Here is an 18,311-nt window from a genome sequence, read left to right as displayed (position 1 = left end):
AACTACTTTAAAGTTTAAAGTACTTTACTTACTTACTAGCCTACTGACTACTGCATTCACTTCATACTTTATTCATACTATTATAGTATTACTATGTTAGTATGTTCAATGTGCTGATAAATCAAGATCTAGTAGTTAACGTAAGTCATTTTGTTGGCCTATACATACTACTAGTACATAGGACTGCATACATAATGATATTATGATATAGATCTATCATAGTTATATGCTACTTATTAGACTGTTCTCATCATGGTGCTTCACTTCTCAGCTACTTTCAATCCTTATTGGTTAATTAATAATTTATAGTATACCTATTTCCTACTGAAATATCTTCCTGCATAAAATAAAAATTATTAAATTTTGTAACAATAATCAAACATTTACACTTTTACAGTTGTTTTTTTTTTTTTTTTTTCAAGGATGCTGGTCAACTTTGCCTTGGATATATTGGGAACAACAGTGGAAGCTGATAAGGTCAGCACAGATGGGCATGAATGCGCAAACTTGATCAGCTCCAACTGGCAAATAAGAAGAAAAGGATTCCTGGCTGAATCCTTCATCAAGCCACCAGTGAATATAACTTTCACATTCCCTTGTTGGGTCAGTATTGACCAGGTGGTCCTCACACCAAGTGTTGGGCAGCAGCAGTCCATGCAAATAGAATTGCTTTCAGCATCACGTCCAGTGCCTAAGAATTATGAATCTGTTAGAACTAGTTCCACTCCACCTTTATTTTTTTTAGTCTCAAAGCTGGCCGGGCTCAGGGGTGGGCAGGTGTGCTTTTACAATTCAAATACTCACACCTCATTGGTTGGCGCTAATGAACACTATGAGTGTAAGGTGCCAATGAAACATGGCAATAGAAAACTTCTCCATGCATCAAGCCACATCATTTTAAGGATAACACGCACCCATAATGGCTCAACATCTGCTGTCAGCAATGTTAGTATATGGGGCGTACCAGCGTCTTTTGTGCCTTTTCAATTAACTAATACAATTTCAAACAAATATAAGGAATTTATACAACCGAGCCATTTATCAGAACAGTCTGCTTGTGTATCACAGTCTACAGTTCACAATGAAACCATAACTGTTCCAGTATCTGAAAATAAGCAAAAGGATACAGAAATCCCTGAAGAATTTTTAGACTGCCTGACGTGGGAAGTGATGACCATACCTATGCTACTCCCGTGCGGTAAAAACGTAGACAAGTCAACAATAGACCGTTACATCAAGGATGAGTCCTACTATGGCAGGAAGCCTCGTGATCCATTCACCGGTGTTGAGTTTTCAGATTCTCTCAGGCCTCTTCCTAACGGAGCTCTGAAAACCCGGATTGACCGGTTCCTCATACAGCACAGCATGGACAGGACTATTGGTAGCTTGGCCAGAACGGTCAGTGATAAGCTGCCTTCTTCCCTGCTGGGTAAGAGAAAGCTGACATCTACTGAAGGTGTTTCATCCTTAGTCACCGCAGGCAGGGTAACAATAGAAAACCATATCACAGAGACTACATCAAAGTCTTCATCATCTAGGGTGGAAACAACTGTTTCATTGCAGGACAAACACAGTAATAGCAATGCACTTGCCACATCAAAGTCTTCATCATCTAGGGTGGAATCAACTGTTTCATTGCAGGACAAACACAGTAATAGCAATGCACTTACCACATCAAAGTCTTCATCATCTCGAGTGGAATCAACTGTTTCATTGCAATGCTATGTGTCAAATTCTCCTCAAACAAGCAATGAAAAATATATCCAAGAAGAAATTCAAATTCACCAAAGTACACAAAGTCAACCCCCCCTTTTGCATGAAGAAAAGTTGAAAGACAGTTTGAATTCTGCACTTTCTTTAATTCTCAAGAGACCTTCTAATTCTAGTACGCAGGAAAATTGTGACAATAGTTGCTGGCGATGTAAAACAATGTTGACTTCAGAAGTGGTCTCCTACTTGTCCCCATGTGATCATGCTGTTTGTAGAGACTGTCTCATCAGAGGCAACAGCACATCATCTGATATTGTGTGCGGAGTGTGTAGCAGAGTCTTTGAGAAAAAGCAACTGATCAGAAAACATAATTAGATTCTAGTTTTTCTTTCATTTTTGTGTTGTATTTAATTTATAGAAATGTTTGTGTTCACTTTGTTGTATTCAGATGTGTGAATATAATATATACACAACGCAAGAAAAATGTATTAGTAATTGTCATTGTAACATGTTAGCTGGGTTGAGTAGTAGGGCGCAATTCTAAAGCTGCAGTTTCAAATTGCTTCTTCTGCCTATTTTATGTCCTTAAATCTACCCATCCCAGCTCTGATGTATAGCTGTCACAAAATTTTACTCAGTATTAAAATGTCTACACCATTACTTGAGTAGCTATTCAAACAGTTCAACTCTACCCTGCAGACCACAAGGTCTGAACACTAATTTTACTCATATAAAATTTACAAATCTAATGAAATAATTTATTTGCAAATATGAATTTTTTTTTTTGTATTTATAAAAATAAATTTAATGCAAAACATTTTTTCACCTTTTAATTTATTTTATTACTAACAAATGTTGATATAAAAAACAAAATATTCAGAGTGAAAAGTGATTTTATCAAATTTAATTGCACTTTGTAAAGAAAAGGCATTAATTTATGACATCATTATAAATAATGATCGTTTCTAGTGTAATTTGAGATATTTACTCAGTCATCAACCAAAGAGAACAAAAATATCTTATGAAATGAATATGGAGAATCTGTCAGCAGTATAAAGCATTGGTTAAAAACAACCTTGGCATTGATTCTAATAATAGCATAAATTGAGAAAACCTAAAAGTATTTTTAAAACTACTACCACTTGTAATTGTGTGTGCAGTCTACTTCTACTTACACTCTGAAGAATTTTATACAGTTGTAATGCTTGTTATGAGGGTAAAAAAGTTGAGCTTGTAGATATTTCCCCTCTAATGTCTTATTTTATTTAATGTAACCACAATTTATAACACAAATGTACATACCCTCCATCCATTCTCCATTCTTCTCGTTTAGTGATGGCATACCTCAAAAACAAAAAAATTTCCCACTAGTTTCCTTGTTAATTAATAACAATTTAAGATTTTTTGACATATCAGTTGTTTTTTAACAATACTAAGAAAATAATGACATTTTGCTGATTATAAAATGTACAGAATTATAGCATACATTTTTAATCAACCTTCAGTCTCAAGAAAAGCTTGAGAAATAATTTCCAATGATCTAATTGAAAGAAATCTCATAAACTGCAAAAACTAACATTCTAATTTTTATCAAGGCTTGAAAAAATTTAATGGTTTGTAAAAGAACTTACTTCAGATTAACAATATCAAAGGCATTTTAAAAAAATACATCATATTCATGTTAAATAACAGATTGCTAAGAATATCACAGCTTGATATTTGAGAATTAAATATAAAAGTACTCCAAAAAAACTTGTAATGTCAGTACAAAACTATACTTTTTTTTTTGTGATGGTAAAATTAAAATGGTTACAAATTAAAAAAAAAATGATTGGTAAGTCTCTTATAAAACCATCTTGAATGAAATGCAAAGAAAAAGTAACTGAACAAACATAAATAAAAGGCAGCAGACTAGCATATGCACAGTACAACTAACAAATAATCACAGAATTGGTTCATATCCATTCCAGTCTATTTCTGCATCTGGCCATCTGAAAATAAAGGTACACATTTTAAACATCTGCCAGTATTTGTTAATTATAGTTTTCTATCATAAATATATATTCAAAAATAGGTGATTTTTGTCCTTATATTTTGGTAAATGTAGTTCTTATATTGTATAAATATATATTAAAAAAATTGGTGATTTTTGTCCTTATATTTTGGTAAATGTAGTTCTTATATTGTATATATTGTATATGAATAGTGGAACTAGGTCACTTAATTAGCCCCAACACAGTGGAACTAGGTCATGTAATTTACCCAAATGCAGTGGAACTAGGTTACTTAATTTACCAAAAATGCAGTCGAACTAGGTCACTTAATTTACCAAAAATGAAGTGTAACTAGGTCACTTAATTTACCAAAAATGCAGTGGAACTAGGTTACTTAATTTACCCAAAAGCAGGGGAACTAGGTTACTTCGTTCTTATACAGTTAAACAAGATCACTTACTTTGTTCTTATACAGTGCTCTAAAGGGGGAACAAGGTCATCTTCTGATACTGGGGGCTTGTATGCTTGATTAAGTGTACCTGAAGAGGAACGTAAAAAGTATTGAAATCTCTGTACCATTTATAATTTTAGTATAAACAAATTTAACCAAAAGTTTGTTGCAAAATAATTTAGTTGGCTAACTCAATATCAGGCAACTATTAGTTGCTTCACTGTCAAACGAAATATTTTTCTCTTTTGTTTTTTAATAAAATTAAAAACAAAATTACAGTAATAGTAAAGCTGCAGATGCATTTCACAAATAATAGGTCTTTAGGTTTCAGAATTCATTACTGGCAGTATTCGACCTACCTGACTTCATGAAAGTTTACTCTCAATATTGATATTAAATAATACAGAAAATGTTTTAAAATCTACCAAAAGTTTTTTTTAATTACATCACATGTAAATTCATGTTTCTTTGACATTGGTGATAGTAAAGACTTTTATACAGCTTATAGCAGCTCACACTAACATAGTCATTACCCATAATGATAGGGTTCACTGTTAGTGTTACTTGACACAAAAAATAAGACAAAAAATGGAAAAATGTATTTGGACTCACTAATGGTGAGTCTGATCTCTTCTTGCTGCCTAGACAGGCCGTCGTAGTAAAACAGGTCAAATCTTCTCTCGGCCTTCCAATCATTGACTAGATCACGCTTTGCTGCAAACAACACACTGAAGTGGCTCTCACTACACACCACCCAGATAGGGTTCTTGGGTGTTTTGTAGTAGGTTCCTACCTGGGAATTCATACATTTCTTTGTTGATTCTATATAAAGCTAATTTTCGTGAATAAATTATCAGAATAATAATGGGCTGAAAAAATTCACATTAACAGGGTTTTTGGCACTGAAATCTCAACTGTTTATGTGATATAATAAATGTTATTTAAATATGCAAATTGATGTACTTAGAAAATTAGTATTTACTTTTTAGAACATTTCATTCATCTTTATAAAATCTAACTTCAAATTGTGCAATGATAATTTTTTCCATCACATTTTTTATTTCATACATATATCAAAGATATAATAAAATATGATCAATATTTTCTTTTAGAATTAGATATGAATGGTTTCATGTATTGAAACTATAAATGAATGTTTTGAAAACAATTGGTTTTATTACATTCTCCTAGCGGGTTAATGTATGTAATAAAAATAACCTTTTCACATCCCCTTGTGGGGTCCCATAAGGTAAATAACAGTTGTATTATCCCCTTCTGGAGTCAACCACCTTACATAAGTTAATTAATTGCAGTGGGATTGCCTACAATAGATAATGTGAAAACCACTGTAATCTCCCCTTGAAAGGTTACCTACCTTACATGACTGATAGTGCTCAAACAGTGACAACAGGCCAATGTCTGATCTCCCAGAGATTCCCTTTAGAATTATTGTATCTCCAACACCTGTCCCTTCCAGCTGTTCTTGATCATTGAAAACATTGGAAACAGCTCGCCCGGTTAATAAAAGGTTGACTAATTCCTGAAAAGTACAAAATTAAATGATTTCAAGCTACCTTCTATTTCAAAGTATCAGAAGTTTAAAAATACAGGAAATATTTTTAAAGTTACGCAAATTAAATATGTTTTTTAAAATATTTAAAATAAAATAATCACATCTGTAATCTAAATAGTCTTGAAGGAACAACTAAGCATAGCACCTTACCCAACAGCATTGTAATACTAAAATGTTTACTAAATAAGCAAACAGCCTCAATAAAGAGTTGACATTAGTAAAAATATAGGCAAGTCAGAATAAAATAACATTGCCACTTGATGAGGAAATAGATCCAGTCATTTACCTGCGTGCAATAACCATGAGATCCAATCAATGTGCTTTGCTCAGGTTCATCAAAGTCACCCCGCACCCTGCAGAACAAATTAATAAAATATGTTTTCAAGAAAGTTACATTTAAATTAGGCTGCAGATTGAAATTCAATAAATAGCTACAACTTTCTTTAACCATCATATAATTTGAGTGTTTGGTTTCAGTTCAAATGTTTTAGCTATACATTTGTCATCATCTCATCATCTTTACCCGTTCCTCCCAAGACACGTGGGACAGATGATGTGAGTTCATCTGTTTCAGGGACCTCGGCATATGAAGGGATAGTATAGTCAGCATTATGCCCAGCCGTCTTTATTTCCCTAATAAAGTTAGGTACCCATCAGAGCTGAGTGGACTCAAGGAAGTTCTACTGACTTGAACTCAGATTCAAACTTGAAACTTTAAGTTTAGCAGCTTAGCACTCTATCGTTACACTGTCCCCTTCTACACTTATACTTTCTATAACAGTTTTTAAAAATTATTTTTACATTGAAATTATTTTTAATAAAAAATTGAGAAATCATCAAGTTAGCCAACTTACTGAGGGCATTTTCTTGATAACATGGCTGAATATATAGTTAGGATAACTCCAGGTTTTCCTTCTGTTTCAAACTACAACAAAAAAGAGTTTATAAAAATGATAATGAATGAAAGATGACTACTGGAATGTAAAAATAAAAGATGAACACAAAAAGTGAACATAGAGTGATTTGTAAGAGATATAGATCTTGCGATGATTGGAATACATGGTTTCATATGCTATTTATATAATACAAAATTAGCTGTAATGGGTACTAGCATTAGTTAGAGAGCAGTAAAAAAAAACTATTAGCCTCTTAACATATTTCTACTGAGTAATTGTCTAACTTAATGTCAACTAAAAGATATTTTTTATATATTTATTTCATTTTAAACAGAATTCTCATCATAGTTATCAATTTAATTTTCCAATTAGCCTCAAGTAATTAAAAAATTTTGAATTAAACACTTAGATATGCAATGGATAAGATCAAAATTTGCTACTAGCTACAACATTATTATGTTAGCTGTAAGTCACTAAGTTAATTCGCCTTTAAAGATTATCATTTAAATTTTAATATCTGTCTTAACAGCTTACCTCAGATATAGACTGCTGCATAAAACTTGACAGGGTATCAAAGCTTGTGAATGTATAAATTGATAACTGAAATTAAAACCATTGTGAATTTTAAAAACTGTAATGCAATGCTTTTTGTATTTTGTAATTTAGAATTAATTATCATCACAGTTCAATCTTCAAAACCTCAACTCTTCTTTCTCCCCCCCCCCCCCCCCCCCACCTCCCACTACTATTTATGGATAACCCCAAAAGTGTATGACTGTTAGATTACAATTACAGCACCAGCTTAGGTCTGTAAGCTTGTAAAAAGGTCTGTTTTTTTTATCATGAGTGTATCAATAATCAAGTATGTGTCTATGAATTCCCTGTGAAAATCAGATTGTGTTCACATCATTCCTCTCATGATGTTACCTGCTCTGTGACTCCATCTTGTTTGAACTTGGTGCTGCTTAGTATATGTGAAGTTTCTGAAGGTCTGTAACAAAGGAAATGGTAGAGGGCTTCTTCTAGTGTTGGTAAATATTTGTACATAATACATAACTCTAAATCAGACCTATGTGATTCTCTCATTTACTGGCCTGAGCAAAGTAAATGTGTCAGTGTAATTTAAATGTGCATTGAACTCCAGCAATTAGATTTAAGTATAACGATGTGTAATTAAAACAATGTAATTTAGATAATTAAAATAGATGTGTAATTAAAACAATGTAATTTAGATAATTAAAACAGTGCCAAAAAAATAAAAAATGAGAAAGAAAATAGTATGAACTTTAAAACTGTTTTACTTAATTGTGTAATTAAATAGTGTTTAGTAAAAAATGTAAATTTTTTTAAAACCCTAGAATTGAAACAGTGTAAATAAAACATTATGTAATTAAAATGATGTGTAATTAAAATGATGTGTAATTAAAATGGTGAGTAATTAAAATGCTGTATACTTAAAATTTTTGTGTTATAACTGTGTAAAAATAACTATGTATATAAAATTATGTATTTATAATTTGTGTTGCAACTATAACAACTAAACTTACACTGTTACTACAGCTCTGGCAAAGTCGCCTGCACGCCAAAATATATTACTTAAGGCTAGAGCCAAATACTTGGACCTCTCAGCTCTTGTGGGGTTTTTGCTAGGTGACGGAAGAAAAAATCTTTTACCAAATAGAAATCTAAAACATTTGACTTAAAAAAAAAAATTATTTACCTTAATAACATGGTAAAATTTACTGGTACAAAGAGATTTAGGAAGAAAGCATAAGCTTACAATCTGCTGCTTGGCAGCTTGCTGTCTCCAAATAGCATCTCCTGTAAAAGACAGGCTTGAACAGCAGCTAAGACACCACAAGGCCCGCCCTGAGGGTGAGTAAATAAACAAGTTAATTAAAAAAGTCTAGTGACATTTATGCGCAATTTCCTTATGTTATCTAAAAATAGCTCTGACGTATAATGCTGGGATGCGTTCAAGCTAGAAGAACGATCGGTTTGTAGGTGTTTATGTAATTTTAAAATTTGTGCCCGAACGAGAGGATATTTTTGAAAACTTTCTTTGGCAATATTGTTCTAAATTATGGCAGGAATCGATTGGTACATGTTTCAAGTCGCTAAGTGGTCTGGTTGCCGAGATATGGGCAAAAAACTGCATTTTTTCGAGGTTTTTTGGCTTTTCCGGGAAATACATGAAAGAAACCCGGAATTTTTATGGCCTATGCTCATCCTCATAACTTGCTTAACATAATTGCTTTTGGAACTAGTCATCGATATTGCTTTGTTGAGGAGGAGATACGACTTAAAGCTGCGGACACACATCCATCCATTCATTCATACATCCAGAAATGACGGGTTAATAAACGCAATTCTCCAGAATGGAAATTGCGCTAAAAACTAACAGTGTACTGTGCAGGTGGTATATAAGAAAACAAGCTTGGTGATGCAAACAAAATAGAGCTGATGAACCAGTTTTAGCCAGTATAGTTTGAAAAAAAAAACTGCCTGTTGATCCCTCTCTACTGCCACATTAGCCTAGTTATTTTATCATCCACCATAAATATATTTATATACAATTTTATAATAAATTTACTGCTAAAATAAATTCAATATGTCCAAAGAAATGTTTTCCAAAGTGTGATTAAACAAATATAATTATAAATGAAATTTAAAAATGTATGAACCTTCTTTTGAACTATTCCATACTTTAGGTCAGGTAAATCACAGAAACTGTAGCCTTGCTGCAGCCATTCATCAATGTACAACTGACAAGGGGAGCCTAACATGAGATTCTTCAATGCCTGAAGTCAAGGAAAATAACTTGCAAAAATACATAGCAAAAATGTTTGGTCCAACTGCTAAAGGAGATATTTATTCATGAATAACTTGAATGTATGCAATCCATGCTTAAAATTTTTGAATGGTGACAGATACAGTGTAGCAGTCATAGTCACAGGGAGATTTAATTATAAATGTTGTCATAATACATCTTTTTTATTAAAGTGTTAGCCAAAGGATAGACAGTAAGATAGAATGATTGACACAATGACCTAATGGACATTCCACATAACCAGAGCAAGTAATTAGGGTTTCCTTTTTCAAAATTCTTTCTGCTATTCCATTTATTTTGTCATGGGACGCATGGTCAGATGGTAGAGCATTTGGCTGCTACTACACAGGTCTTGACTTCAGATCTCAGTTCAAACATGTGACTGTATGAGATCCCAGAGTCGACCCAGCTCAGATGGATATCTGACTTAAGTTGGGGGGGAGTAAAATCGGCTGGGCATAGTGCTGACTAAACCATTCTTTGTTTAAGACACATGTTAAGTCTACTTTATTTGCCCAATGGATCGCTTGGTCTAGATAACAATAGTGTTCAGTTACCATAGCAGTTTTTAGGTCCATTGGTGTAGACGGTACTTTGACTAATTTCAGCTGCTTTGGTCCAACAGGTGCAGCAGGCTTCAAGTTCAAATCTGTCAGATCGGACTCCATGTCATCAATGTCTCCCAGTTCAAGCTCTGTTGTCTTTGGTGAGTTTAAGCTGGCGCCTCTGAAATTGGATAGCAGCGTTTAAAAATTGTCTTTCGATTCAACATCACTATGGTGTACAGCTTGTGACTGGGTTAATTGATGAACTGAGCATCAAGGTTTGGACATTTAAATTGCATAAGGTTGAGAGAAGATATTTTTTTACTCAAAATGACATTTTGTGTGTAAGACTTTAATAATATAGTATTTTAATAAATTTCAAATATATGTTATATAACCATACATTTTATTATTTTATGTAACTAATTTTCAAAGCTGCCTTCTATTTTATTACATTTTTTATGAAAGAGCTTTAAAAGGATCAAATTTGCCATAGATTCATAAACTTCCTTACTTTGTAAAATTATTATTATTTAGAGCTGGCTTTGACTTGCCCGCAAATATGCTTGAAGTTTCCACTTTATAAGGTTTTTCTTCACCAATAGTGTCTTTAATTTTATTCTCCAGCCCAATCCTTTGTAGACGATTTGCCTTCTCCTCTCCTTTCATCAACAGGTCTTCGAAAGATAACGGAGAGCTTTCCGTTTTTTTAGGTTTTTCTTCAATGTTGATGCCACTGTTGGATCTCAGTGCATCGTAGAAAAACTCAGGGGAACTATTTATACTGTTGGACAGGCTATCCTTTTTCTGTTGTTCTTTTTGTGAGACAGACAATCTCAGTGGCTTAGGCTGTTGCATTCTGTTTCTTCCTGTTAAAATCTATACATGGTAGGAAAGATTTTATTATGCACGTTAATTAACATATAGGGATGTTTCTGCATTTTTTTCACTTTAAATAATAAACATTAAATAAAAATTTAAAATTTTTATTTTTTTAAAAAACTTGTTGAAATCTTTTTTCAAATTTTAATAATTTCCTCCCCTCAGTGGATTAACTTTTACAACCCTCATCTAACCAAACATATAAATTAACCATATAAAAATCAAATATTAATAATTACATCATCATTATTGCTGATCATGCTAAATCTCTGCTTAGCTGAGACAGGTCGTGCCAGAACATTCTTTGTGGAATACTGTGGGGGTGGCGATTCAGATTCATTTATGGACATAATGCCAGCCATGCCTACACCAATGACTGTTTCTCCTTCAACGTCATCATCCATCACCAGATCATTTTTATCTGCTTTGAAAATCAAACAAATAATTGAACAAGCAAAATAAGTTTTTTCACTATACAAACAGGATAAAACTGTCGAGCGTGTGGTCTAGTTTCCAGTTCTAACATTACACTAACCGTATATATATACTATCCAGTGAGACATCAAAATGTTAATCATTATTCTGACCTGGTAACTATCGAGTGAGACATTAAAATGTTAATCACTATTCTGACCAGGTAGATGAAACACTGTTCAACGCATTTAAAATATTGATAGTAAAAATTGTATTAGACAAGTGTTGCTTGATAAGTAGACAAACTATTCCTTTTTATTCATCTTAATTTAAATGAGACATGCAAAAATATTTTTAAATAGCTATTTTGAACAGGTTTAAAAAGAAGGAAAATTTTAACACTTTGAAGTTTGCATAAAAATATTAAAAAGTGTCTAGTGTGAGTTAATAGCAAAAGTATATGTAACTAAACACAAAGATCCCCCCTGCATGTAAAATTAATAAATTAATTTGAATCAATACTATGATAGCAATAAATTGTTTCTGAATCCTAAAAGAGTAGCACTAAAATACCCTTTTTGGTTGAGTAACCATTGGTGTGTGGTCTGGAGGTTGATGACACGCTGCTTGTGTTGTTTTGAAATGGTTGATCAACTTGAGGACTAAAATTAACATCAAAATTTGACTGATTGGCAGAACATCTATCTGATTGATTCTGAAGTCGCCGCTCAACAAAAAATTTTGTCATAATTTCAAGCATAGCCTTTAAAGGTTCAATTTCTTCCTGAAAAAAAAAATTATGCTGTATTTAAAAGTTACATAACTTTTACATAACTCTCTATTTCATTACCTGCTCATTAGCCAGGGAAACCAGAGAAAGATGGATAAGTGAGCAAGTAACACAAGTGTTACGAGATATTAGACAGTTTCTGCCCATCGTTTGTTACCTCCCAAAGTGCATACACCACATGTTTTGGACATAAGGGGCAGTTGATTGGAGGGTGACTTAGAGGCTTAAGCCTGGTTTCACAAGTGTGTGTCCTACCACTAAATCACATGATTCCCATAAAGTTAGCTACATGATCTTGAAATCAATAGGAACTAAATTTTCCACCAATAATATTTGATTTTTATTATTTATTATAATTAGTAAAATAAATATCTAAATACCTTATTCTTTTTCATCAGTTTATCCAGATGAACATGCTTCATTAAGGTTTGTCTGTTGCTTATGCTCAATTCATTTCGAGGGCATTCTTCATCCATTTTTGCCAAAGTTTCCTTAAAACCCTTTTTAAAATATTATGAATTTTTTTTTACAATCTTTTTTTTACAATCTTTACATAATAAAAACAAAGTTTATATTCAGCATTCATGTGCTCTACCGTCCAACAATAAATAGATTAAAATGAACTGGTAATATGAAACTCAATTCTGCATGAACTATGTAAACAAAAGGCGAAAGCCTTCCCTACTAGAGCATGAAAAAAATGTGTAACACCAGTATTCCATAAATGAATAGCAGACGTATCCGTCAACTGAAATCGCTAATGGTAGAAAAAGAATGGCATAAAAAAAATAGGCCTAATTAAAGCCATATGATTTAGTCTCTTTCACATAACTTAATACCTTCAGAATCAGAAGATTTTATCATTTTACGGTAGGGTCATAAATTAAAATGATAGATTCCGTTAAACTTTAAGTAATATGGCCTTTACTATACTAGAGGGACGGAGTGGTCTAGCGGTAGAGAGCTGGACTGCTAACCCGTAAGTCTTGTGTTCGAATCCGGGTTCAAATCAGTGGACCGTCCTTGAGTCCACCCAACTCAGTGCTGACCACACTATCTCTTCATATGCCGAGGTCACAGAAACAAGTGAACTCTACTTCACTTGCCCCATATAGACTGTCAGGTTCGAAAGGGAAACTTTTTTCATAAATTAAAATGATAGATTCCTTTAAACTTTAAATAATCTGGCATTTACTATACTAGATATTATATTAGATTGAGATTCTATATCGAAGTATATTGTATTCGAAAAAGAAAAACTCAGTAAAAATTGAAAACTGTGTTTATTTTTATGCTACTTTTATTTTAATTTAATAATTTTATTAGGCCTAATTTAATTTCAATTTGAACTAATTTCAATTTCAACAACAAACTTACTTTTCTGCTTAAATATTCACGAACAAGAGATGCTGTAGCAGCTTCAATCGATGCATTGGTTCTTTCCATTATTTTGCTATCTAGAAAAAATATCGTATTTCAAAATTTTATAACATTAAGTTAAAAAATGGTGTGTTTATATAGCCCGTTGTGGATCTTTCTATTGATTTTTCATTGGGCGGCCATGTCTAAACAAAATAGTTTCATAGAGATAATAAAAAGCGTAAGCGGTAAAACACGTGAATAAAAATAGATCTGCATCTAAAACTTCAATCAAACAATCTATTAATTAATTTTTTTATTAACATAGAAAAACTAATTAATAAAAATTATTTTAAAAATTATTCAGCAATAATCTAAATTGATATCGTTGTATGGTGGATACATTCATTTAACTAAATCTCAATTATTTCCGTCATATTTTAATTTACGTTTTTATAGCAAGAGCGGTACAATCTAAATAAATAGATTTATTATGAATGTATTATTACTAGATTCTATTTATTATTACTCTTACCAGATCTGTTCTCTAGATTTCTGAATAGACGTCAGAAAGAAACTGATTTTATCATCTTTTGATTATCATTTGAGCCCCCCCCCCCCGTTTTTGTCCTCAAAATGGAATTTGTCTATGGTTACCACATCATTGACATTGTCTTGGGAATCTGCATCCTCCCCCCCCCCCCCTCCCCCACCTGTTCAACTGCTGCTTATGCCGCTGAAGTTTTTATTAGTTTAACTTTATAGTTACGCAGAGGCGTAGCGACCCTTCCCGAGGACAAACTTTTCGATTTGCACCCCCCATCAAGATTTCAATTTGCACCCCCCCCCCCTCTCAACCTTTCAATTTATTTTTCCAACCCATTTTGGGGCCCCCTAAAGGTCTGCGCCCGGGGACATATGTGTGTCCCCCGCCCCCCCTCGCAACGCTACTGTAGTTACGCTATTAATTATTATAATTATTCTCTCAATTGATTATAAAAACTCATATACAAGAAGTAGGGTTTTTCAGACATCATGACCAGGCACTGATCACAATAATGGGGGGGGGGGGGGGGTGTATAGACTATAAAATATAAAGTCACTATAAAATATAATTGAATAGGCTATAATTGGCTATATTATTAATATATAATAGGGCCTAGAGATATATAGTGTTGTACTATTTCATTAGTAGTAATATTTAGTAATTTTAAAAATAAATGTGGAAACGCTCCTCATTTTTCTTTAGAAATCATTAGATGGGGGGGGGGGGGGCATTTAATTTTTATAAATCTTTTTAATGTAAATACTAATAGATCTAAGTATTGTACAATTAGCTAAAGAATACATTTATTTCTATCCTTTTCTAGCAGGCTTACTAAGATTTTGAAAAAAAAAATTTCAGCCTCCTGCTTTAAGTGAAAATGAGTCTCAAAGCATCACCACTACGTAAGTTTTCTTTCATATGCCCATTTGCATTGATTTAAAACATTCCATGCAACAACACACTTTTAATTCTGTGTACCTGATAAATAATTTTCAATTTACATAGATCTAAATACAATTTTAATTATAAATCAGTTTTAATAATCTGCACCTCTTTAGACCTGACAGTCATTAGGGCACCTGTTTCTGTGACCACTGCATATGGAGGAATAGTGTGGTCAGTAGCTTACAATGCCCAGCTACCTTTATATTCCCTAATGTATGCCAATAACCCATTAGACGATGGTTAACCTAACAGTCTACCAACCAGCTGCACCATCCCATAATACTTTGGCAGCTGTATACCTACCTCTCATAATAAAATTTTTTATAGCTGGCTCCAGATTTTGGTCTATATTTTTAAATTTTCATTGTCTTAAATGAACCACACTACACATTTTTGGTTTAATTTATATTTTTTAAAATTCATTTCTTAATTAGCATTTGTGTTTATTTAGTAACTTGATCAACTGTAAGATTTCACTTGATATTTCGTAACAGGTCACAGTGTTTACAACAGGTTTCTCTTCATGTCAAACTCACCACTTGAGCGTTTAAATAAAAACTGTAAGTATTCTTCAGGCGAGGAGAGTTGGAAGAAATAATAAGACACTTTAATGAACCAAAAATTAATAATAAGTTAAACTTTATATTTTTGGATAAAGAAATAAATTATTGGGGGGGGGGGGGGACAGTCTAGCAACATAAATAGCTGCTTTTACCTTTATGTTATTTTCAAATGTGGGACAATTTTCCACTGTATTTCTGGCATCAACTTTCTCATCAAGTAATATCAGGAGCAGTTTAGGAGTATTTTTTTTCCTGCTCCTCTTGGAATAAGACTTGGCTGCTAGAAGAATAGCTTTGGAGAAAGTATATATGTCATACCTCCCAACCTAGCACTAACCATGAGTCTAACCTGAAAGATATAGTATTTACTATTGTCAATTCAAGCAATCTAAATATTTAAGCACAACTAGTTAACCAATAGTCCATCACTTTGCTTTTTTTTTTTTGTCATTTTTTTAAGTAAACAGACTTATCTATCTTAGATAGATATCTTTATGAATTTACTACATTGTTAAATAAAATAATGATAAAAAAAATCTCTTTGTAGAAATAAACATGGTATAAAAATATTAATCATTTTTAGGTTTATCTTTATCGAGATAACTGTTGTACCTAGTCTTGTTTTTAACTTCTATAAGTCATATTGTCTTGTCTTGCAACTGCCTATGTCTTTACTAAAACTGATTAAAGATGTTTTTCTTTATTTTTTTAGATTTTGCTGAGGACCCACATATTGTGCAAAATATTCCTTATGCTTCTGATATGTTAAAAAATCATGGGTAATTATTCTTTTTTTACATTGTGCAATATCAATAAAATTTACTATTTCACAATTTACTATAAATTAGATTAAATACCAGATTGAAACATATTTATTTTTAATCACATGATATATATTTATGTAGAATTGGATGTGGATCTAACATTTGATAGATGTTTTTCAAAGATTTTAGATCATTTTCAGAGATTTCACCTAATTTTTATTTTAAAAAATGTTAAAAGAAATAGGCCTACAAGTAGTTAATTGAATTAGTTACCTTAGATTATCTCAACTTATAGGCGTACATTATTTTTTTATTTAAAATACCATAGAAAATATAATATGTATTAAAACAAAGGCAGTCGTAAGCATGTAAAATATAGCGTTTAATTCTTGGGTTAAGTGATGTAATATATTTGTTTTAAAACTTTTCAGGAAATGCCCTTACTGGACACTTTTAAGAAAATTCTGCCCAAGTATATTAGATCACCAGATGAATAAAAGAAATATAAATGGACAAAAGAAGAAAATATTTCCTGAGCAGTTAGTAAAAAACGAAGCACCTATTCTTGGTGTCTACTTATTTATTAGAAGTGTTCTCCTGAAGCTTATTCCAACAGAGTTACTTGGAAGTAAGCATAACTTCAACTCTTTTTTACAAAAAGTTAAGAAACTGCTAGCTGTCCAGCATCATGGGAAGATTTCACTCATGTTTATCACAGACGGTCTTAAAACCAAAGTTATCGCCTGGCTTAGGAGTTTTGATCTGAAGCAGCAAAAAGAAAAGCTAGACCATGTCGTCCACTACCTGATCACCCGAGTTATCTCCCCTTTGCTGCAGTCCTTCTTTCACATTACAGAATCAACAACCAACAAAAACAAACTCTATTTTTACCGCAAGAAAACATGGCAGAAGCTCACACTTGCTTCGTCTGAAAAATTCAAACGTCTGTGCCAGCTCAAAATGGTCCCTGAACAATCAGTGGAGAATCGCATCAAAAATAGCAAGTGTTTAGGGGTCTCGAAAGTCAGGTTTCTAGTAAAAAAATCAGCTGTAAGGCCTATCTTTAACCTGTCCTATAGCAAGAAACGTGCATCAATCAATCAACATTTGAGGACTCTATTGCATGTGCTGACCTATGAGAGAGACAATGACCCTGAGATGTTTGGCTCAAGTGTAATGGGGTTGGACGAAGTCCACCTCAAATGGAAAGAGTACGTAGCCAAATTTCCCAAGCCCTTGAAACAAAAGCTGTATTTCGTCAAGCTAGACTTAGAAAAATGTTTCGACACAATCAACCCATGTCTGTTATATGGTATTGTTGCTGGTATCTTGAAGAAAACACAGTATAAGGTATACAGGTATAAAAGACAAATCACAATCGGTGGGGGACAGACAAAGTCAGTTTATTTTGAAAGTTTGCATCCACCGTCAGAATTTAATAAAAAATTCGGAGAGAAAATCGTATCTAATGGTTCGTATTTAGTTACGAAAGAAATTCTTCTGCAGAAGTTGTGTGCACTTCTGTTTTACAATGTCACTAAACTCGGCAAGCAGCAATTACATTCAGACAGTTGGGATACCACAAGGTTCCGTTGTGTCCAGCTACTGTGCGCAGCGTATTACGGTCACATGGACAGAACTATGCTCGGGCCTCATTCAGGGCAGAAAAGATCTCCTGATTAGGATGGTTGATGACATGCTGTACGTAACTCCCGTCAAAGAAAAATGCAGAGTTGTTGCTCAAAATATTTCTGGAAGTATCCCAGAATTCAACTGCCGGAGCAACTTGAAAAAAATGCAGCATCAACTTTGAATACAGCCACCCAGTGTTTGGAAGGGTCCCAAACCTCATTGATTCTCAAGACAATTTCATCAATTTTGTGGCTGGCTTTTGATACTACATCTCTCTCCAGTCTCTTTAGATTTCTCAAACTACAACGGCCTCAGAGCCAAAGAACACCATCTCATGGGAACTAACCAAGCATGCAGAGCAGCTTCAAGACTAAAAATACTCTCCTCCGTCCGCCCTAAATCCTCCTCTATAGTTT

General features: G+C 33.1%; 3 protein-coding genes across 5 annotated transcripts; 2 read left to right on the top strand and 1 right to left on the bottom strand.

Moving 5' to 3' along the window:
• Positions 1-423: 423 nt before the first annotated feature.
• Positions 424-2,534, top strand: LOC131930195 (RING finger protein 37-like). The gene has a single exon (XM_059286608.1). The coding sequence runs from the start codon at positions 424-426 to the stop codon at positions 2,083-2,085; it is 1,662 nt and encodes a 553-aa protein (XP_059142591.1). The 3' UTR covers positions 2,086-2,534.
• A 299-nt stretch (positions 2,535-2,833) lies between these two features.
• Positions 2,834-14,063, bottom strand: LOC131930194 (putative ubiquitin carboxyl-terminal hydrolase MINDY-4). Of its 3 annotated transcripts, XM_059286605.1 has the most exons (18): positions 13,980-14,063; positions 13,463-13,542; positions 12,466-12,585; positions 11,869-12,079; positions 11,121-11,305; positions 10,514-10,878; positions 10,012-10,180; positions 9,309-9,425; positions 8,405-8,493; positions 8,172-8,270; positions 7,552-7,615; positions 7,159-7,224; positions 6,583-6,653; positions 6,015-6,081; positions 5,531-5,695; positions 4,768-4,948; positions 4,165-4,243; positions 2,834-3,701 (listed from the first exon to the last, which is right to left on the bottom strand). In XM_059286605.1, exons 2-18 carry the CDS (start codon positions 13,529-13,531, stop codon positions 3,653-3,655), a joined length of 2,166 nt encoding a protein of 721 aa, XP_059142588.1. In that variant the 5' UTR covers positions 13,532-13,542; positions 13,980-14,063; the 3' UTR covers positions 2,834-3,652. The 3 variants fall into 3 exon arrangements, with proteins under 3 accessions (XP_059142588.1, XP_059142590.1, XP_059142589.1); XM_059286607.1 differs by lacking the exon at positions 13,980-14,063 and having other exon boundaries at positions 11,121-11,302; positions 13,463-13,655; XM_059286606.1 differs by lacking the exon at positions 13,980-14,063 and having other exon boundaries at positions 3,491-3,701; positions 13,463-13,655.
• Positions 14,064-14,813: 750 nt separating this feature from the next.
• On the top strand, positions 14,814-18,137 carry LOC131930197 (telomerase reverse transcriptase-like). Its single transcript, XM_059286609.1, is given in 7 exon segments — positions 14,814-14,893; positions 15,431-15,496; positions 16,212-16,278; positions 16,695-17,820; positions 17,822-17,861; positions 17,864-17,928; positions 17,930-18,137. Coding segments are annotated over 7 exon segments (1,536 nt in total). The 5' UTR covers positions 14,814-14,868; the 3' UTR covers positions 18,077-18,137.
• Positions 18,138-18,311: the final 174 nt, after the last annotated feature.

This window comes from Physella acuta, unplaced genomic scaffold (assembly GCF_028476545.2).
Source record: "Physella acuta isolate Inbredline_101_S28 unplaced genomic scaffold, ASM2847654v3 ptg001734l, whole genome shotgun sequence".
Taxonomy (NCBI): Eukaryota; Metazoa; Mollusca; class Gastropoda; family Physidae; genus Physella; species Physella acuta.
Note: the sequence above shows the minus strand (reverse complement) of the source record. Positions and strands in the feature narration are given on the sequence as shown.

Coding starts and splice junctions, on each gene's coding strand:
- LOC131930194 (XM_059286605.1), bottom strand. CDS start 13,531: ATGGAAAGAACCAATGCATCGATTGAAGCTGCTACAGCATCTCTTGTT. Junction 10,879..11,120: donor TGATCAGCAATAATGATGAT/GTAATTATTAAT, acceptor TACCATGTATAG/ATTTTAACAGGAAGAAACAG. Junction 6,082..6,582: donor TTATCAAGAAAATGCCCTCA/GTAAGTTGGCTA, acceptor TTTGTTCTGCAG/GGTGCGGGGTGACTTTGATG.
- LOC131930195 (XM_059286608.1), top strand. CDS start 424: ATGCTGGTCAACTTTGCCTTGGATATATTGGGAACAACAGTGGAAGCT.